General features: G+C 37.6%; 1 protein-coding gene across 1 annotated transcript; it reads right to left on the minus strand.

Annotated features, from left to right (window-relative positions):
• Window positions 1-599: 599 nt before the first annotated feature.
• Window positions 600-2,898, minus strand: LOC149252278 (cytochrome P450 750A1-like). Its single transcript, XM_089459662.1, has 2 exons — window positions 1,676-2,898; window positions 600-1,560 (listed from the first exon to the last, which is right to left on the minus strand). Exons 1-2 carry the CDS (start codon window positions 2,651-2,653, stop codon window positions 919-921), a joined length of 1,620 nt encoding a protein of 539 aa, XP_089315788.1. The 5' UTR covers window positions 2,654-2,898; the 3' UTR covers window positions 600-918.
• Window positions 2,899-5,572: the final 2,674 nt, after the last annotated feature.

Raw genomic sequence — 5,572 nt, forward strand, 5'->3', positions numbered from 1 at the left:
ATTTAAAAACTACTTAAATTTAAAAATCAAATTAAAACTTGACCACTCAATTATTCTATTTTTTGATAACATAATCAGAAGGAAATGCAAACTCGCAACCCAACACTAATACCTGTTTTTTAATTCATATTTTCAAATATTTTCAAATTAAATAATTATTTTGCAGAGTATCATAATATTAATAATATATTCTATATATTATTTTTATCATTTTATAATAATAAAACATAATAAAGATAATTATATTAATAACTTAGATTTTTACTATATTTTTATAATAATAAAATAGAATATGGATAATTATATTAATAACTTAGATTATTACATATTAAATATTAAAAAAAAATACATATTAAAACTTCAAATTATATATATTATTAATAAATAAAAATAATAAAGTATATGAAAAGTAATATTAAAATCCACATAATTTTTTTGTCTGATTGAATGCAAAGTTATCCCTCACATATCTTCCAAACAATTTACGTTTCACATATCTTCCAAACAATTTACATGAAAACGTAAAAGAAAATACAAAAGTGATACCTTGATTACAAAACTGATTACATATCGAAACATTGAGGCTGCACAGTATGGGAAAGGAGTTTAAAAATATTTAAACATAACGCAGACCTCATAATGGCGAACATGTAACCAAACCATCCAGCAAAATACATCGCCATAGCGTGTAAAACAACCCTGAAGAACATTACAGGAGGAAAACTGCTGCCCAACAATAAAGCTGGTGGATCCTGTTATTTATACAATTTATTTAAACATAAAGCAAATCTCAGAATGGCCATAACGTTTAACATAACCAGCGAACACAAACATTGCTAAAACACACCATTAAGAAAAGAAATGCTGCTGGCCAACAGTGAAGTTGGCGGACAATCACGAAATCTAGTTACCAAATTTCTAAAGACAATTCAAGGGCAACCTTAAACTTGGAAACACATAGAGAGGCATTTCTCTCGACATATTCGCTGTACTCGCTTCCTTCATATCCAGCTGGGATGGATCACCTTCAACTCTCCAGTTAAAAATGTGCACCAGCTGAGCCAATGCAAGCGAAATCGTTGAAATGGCCATAGGGGCCCCGGGGCATCCTCTTCGTCCCGCCCCAAATGGAAGCATCATGAACTCATGAGTGCCTGTCAAATCCGTATAATCATCATGGCCCCGTAATTCCTCCATAAATCTTTCCGGTTTGAACTCTGAAGCATCTTTCCCCCAAACATTAGGGTCCCTTCCTATCACCCACACATTCACCATTACCATTGTTTTCTTCGGTATATGATATCCTGCTACTGTCACAGCTTCTGTAGATTCATGAGGAACCGATAGTGGCCCTGCTGGGTATAATCGTAGAGTCTCTCTCACCACACTGTGCAGGTATTTCAAGCTTGTCACATCGGAATAGTTCACTTTGCGATGTTTTCCAACGACCGATTCGATTTCTTCCTGCAATCTCTTCATTGCATGGGGATGTCTGAGCAGCTCACTCATTGCCCATTCTAAGGTAATCGCCGTTGTCTCAGTTCCAGCGGCGAACATGTCCTGGCAAATTGATACAAATTCCATTCATTTTCATATCATTAAAATGGGATTATGTGATGGATTGAATCTTAAGAATTAGAAAACTGAAAGAGGGAATGAGGTCCCAGAGACTTACAAACATAATTGCCTTCATGGTTTCCTTTGTGATTTTGGCGTCCTTGTTATCACTTTGGATCTGAAGAAGCACATCAACGAAGCCTTTACTATCATGTTCTGCTTCTGTCTCCACCTGCCCATCCGAGGTCGAGTCCATGCAATGGTCGTCTATCACTTTTTCAGCGAATGCATCGAATATTTTGTTGGCCTCCTTCATGCGTCGATTCATACCCTGCAAATCAAGCCAATCCAAATAAGGAATAAAGTCTCCAATGTTAAAAGCTCCAGCCGCAGCGGCCACTTCTAACACCAGATCTCTGAATCCTTTGCCATCGCCACCCAAATCATCGTTAGAAAATTTCTTCCTCGCCAGTATTCGCCAAATTATGTTGGTGGTGAGTGTAAAGAAGGCCTTGCTGACATCCACGCCAATTGCGCCGCTCTGACTCTCCTCCCAAATGGAACGGATCATGACAGATACTTCTTCCTCTCGCACTCCCTTGAAGGACTCAACTCTTTTGGCACTCAGCAATTCTGTCACGCACAGTTTTTTCATGTGTTTCCAATAATCTCCATATGGGGTCAATATGACACCCTTGAAATTGTAGGATAAGTATTTTCCTGCCGTTGCTAGACGCCGACTGGCAAAGACCAAGTCATGTGTTTTGAGAAAGTGCTTAGCCATCTCAGAAGACGAAACGACTACCGCAGGGACAGAACCCAGGCGCAGAAACATGACGGGGCCATATTTGTCCGCGAGATTTTTGAGAGCAAGCTGAGGAGGCAGACTCAATTGATGAAGATTCCCAATTATTGGCCAAGGAATGGGCCCTGGAGGCAATCTACCCCCCTTTCTTCCGCTCCTTTGCTGCAATGCCCAAAAGAAGAAAACCAGAGTCGCGAATCCAAGCACTGCTGCCCTTAATATTGCAGACAGAGTCGGAGTTCGAACCAACTCGTTAAGCAACATGTCGAGCCGTCTGGACTGCATACCCATGCAAGAAAAATATTAGGATTCTTCAAAAGATAAGACAATCTCAATAAAACAGAAAGCCAACGACGAAGAGTAGCGCGAATTTCAAAACTCTTTCATGCTTCACGCACACAACACGCTACTTTCACAAATACAAAACCACTAAGGCACAACACGCTACTTTTACAGATATAAAACCAATAAAACACAACACGCTACTTTCAAAAATACAAAACGACTCAGATGCCCTGCGCCATCGATTGAAAGCAGAACGCCATTTTATAGTCTAAATTGGAGACGCGCGCTGAGCTTGACGTAGCACAGTTAAATCTGAACACGATAAATATTTGGTGTAATTCATGGCCCACTCAACTGGGATGAAGACGAACGGAGGGTATCACATTATTTTCAATTGCTAATATTTGGATGAGTACTGCTGCCGAGCAAATATTAAATCTTGGTTATTTTGTTCACTTTCAGCCATTGGTCCACGGCAACGTTCAATTTGAAGGACTTAACATGATTACATGTTGCTGTCATGGTATATTTCTAATTTTAAGAGGCTGAAAACGTTTTAAACATCTCGGCTTTCGTTCACTTTCAAATGATTTATCATATTCAAATTAGTCTTAGATGCCATTTATAACAAGTTATATGGTAAATAGGGTACAATGTGGTTTTAGGGATGAGACTTTAAGTCATGATTATAATGGAAATTGATTTGTTTTCCAATATTTTTTGAATTCATTTTAGCTTTTGGAATAAGATTTATATATATATATATATATATATATATATCCAAGAGTGGAAAAAACTATCAAAACTAGATTGTCAAACTAGGTATTAAGATTCAATTTCATTAGTTAAGAGTCCAAATTTTTCAAACATGAATTATTCAAAGCTTTGGAGGCATTTTCAAGAAGTGAAAGTGAATATTTTAAGGACCAATTACAAATTATATTTTATGGAGTAATTTTCTTTAATTAAAGTTATCATTGGCTAGTAAGAACCAATGATAATTATCTTTATTCTTCATTAATTACTAAATTGCCACAAATTTTTACACTATATAAATAGATATATAAAAATGTAACCCTAGCCATCAAACGGAACCCTTTCACCATGATCCCACACTTCACCAAGGGTTTGATTGGCATATCATATTGCTTGTAGGGGTTTGATCTCCATCACAATGTCCTTGATCTGAGAGATGGACCCTTCAAGCAGAGTAACCACCCTTTACAACTTCACACGATCGTCTCGGCTATCTATCAGTCTATTGAGATCGCTTACCCCATCACGGTTAAAGTTGGCTTGTCGTCACATCGTAATCTTTATTTCCAGGTGAGAGGGGACAAAGAGGGCTTTGGATTTCTTTGGAGGATTGTCACCAACGTTGATGGCTAGAAGAAGGATTTTAACTTTGATATTCATAGTGCTTTGAAAGGATGTCACTTCCACCATTTGACTGCGGATAAGACTCTAGAATCAAATGCCGCAACTCAAGCAGACCCAAACTCAGAAAGAGTGTTGGGCCAGGATAGGCTAGTGTCAGTCCTTGTTCATTGGTAGTTGGGTTTTGTTGATCTGGGCAGAGGCATTGGAGACCTTTCCCCATGCTCAATACAAACTCAGATCTTAAGGCTCTTCCTACTATCGATCTCTTTTTGTTATGGGGATGATTTTACTCGCTTAGATCTAAAGTTTCTTTCAAATTTTATGAAACCAATCTCAGGGGATTCTCCCTTTTTGTAGATCAAATCCACATATCTTTTATCATCATATGTAGCGAGGATACACAATATTATGAGAATTCCATATTGTTTTATTTAGATTGTATATGGAGGTCAATAACTCTAGGATGAAAAGTCCCTTACTGAGTATGGCATAGCCAAGGATGCCCTGATTTACATTGTAGTGAAAGAGTAAGAGGAGGAGCCAAAGGTTGGGGTGTGTCATACTCAGCACATCACAAATCCTTTAAGGATGTTATAAAACCAAGACCTTCACCACCAAACCCTAAAGTTCTCTATTTACCTATGTTCGTGGAGGAACGTGCACTGGAAAACCCTTCTCTTGAATTGGAGAATGTTATAAGTAGATTCATAGCTACATATTATGAACAATAAGTGATTATTTTTTGTTTCAATGGATTTTTCCCTTCAACATATACTCTACAGGAATGGGTACACTAGAATTAGTCTCAAAATATTGTATTGCATTTCTGCTGCAAAGGATTCTTTGTTGTGCTCTTCACTAAGCTAGAAGAATGATAAAGTGTTTTTAATGAAGGACCCTAGTTTTGGGGATGGTTTAGTCTATCCTTTCAATCTTGGTTCATGAATTTTAATCTTGTCTCTATGTCTTCTCTAACAACTCCAATCTAGCTAAGGCTCCCCAATCTCTTGATCCATATAACACACCCAAATATCATTAAAGATGTGGGAAACTTACTAGGACACTTTGTCAAAATCGACCCTAATAGACTTGGGAAAGGAACCCTCAAATTTGTTGGCATATGTGTGGAAGTGGACCTCAGTAAAGGATTGTTGAAGAAAATCCTTCTTAAATGGAGAGGCATGGTTTATTCACAACCAATGGATTAGGAAAAAAATCTTTCGACTACATGATTTTTCAACGACTCGATCACCTTCAGAATGCCTACCCCTATTCTTAAGGACCCAAATCACACACAAAAGATAAGAAATAAAAGTGTTGATAAAAAAATCCAAAAGTATCTAAAGGATCCGTTGTGGCGGCTACAACCACCCTCCAAAATTTCGTCCTGCACCAATTTCAGAGCCTCCCTTGGAGAGTTTCACTTGATGACTACACACACTCGAGTTCACTCTATGAGCTCGTGTGAGTCTTTACATTTTCCTTTTTTGTTTATTGCACTCAATTCTCTGCATGTTGATCTCTAAGTCATGCTTGCAACCATTT

Source organism: Pinus tabuliformis, chromosome 7 (genome assembly GCF_031772625.1).
Source record: "Pinus tabuliformis cultivar Carrire ecotype Pingquan chromosome 7, CPIR1, whole genome shotgun sequence".
Classification (NCBI taxonomy): Eukaryota; Viridiplantae; Streptophyta; class Pinopsida; order Pinales; family Pinaceae; genus Pinus; species Pinus tabuliformis.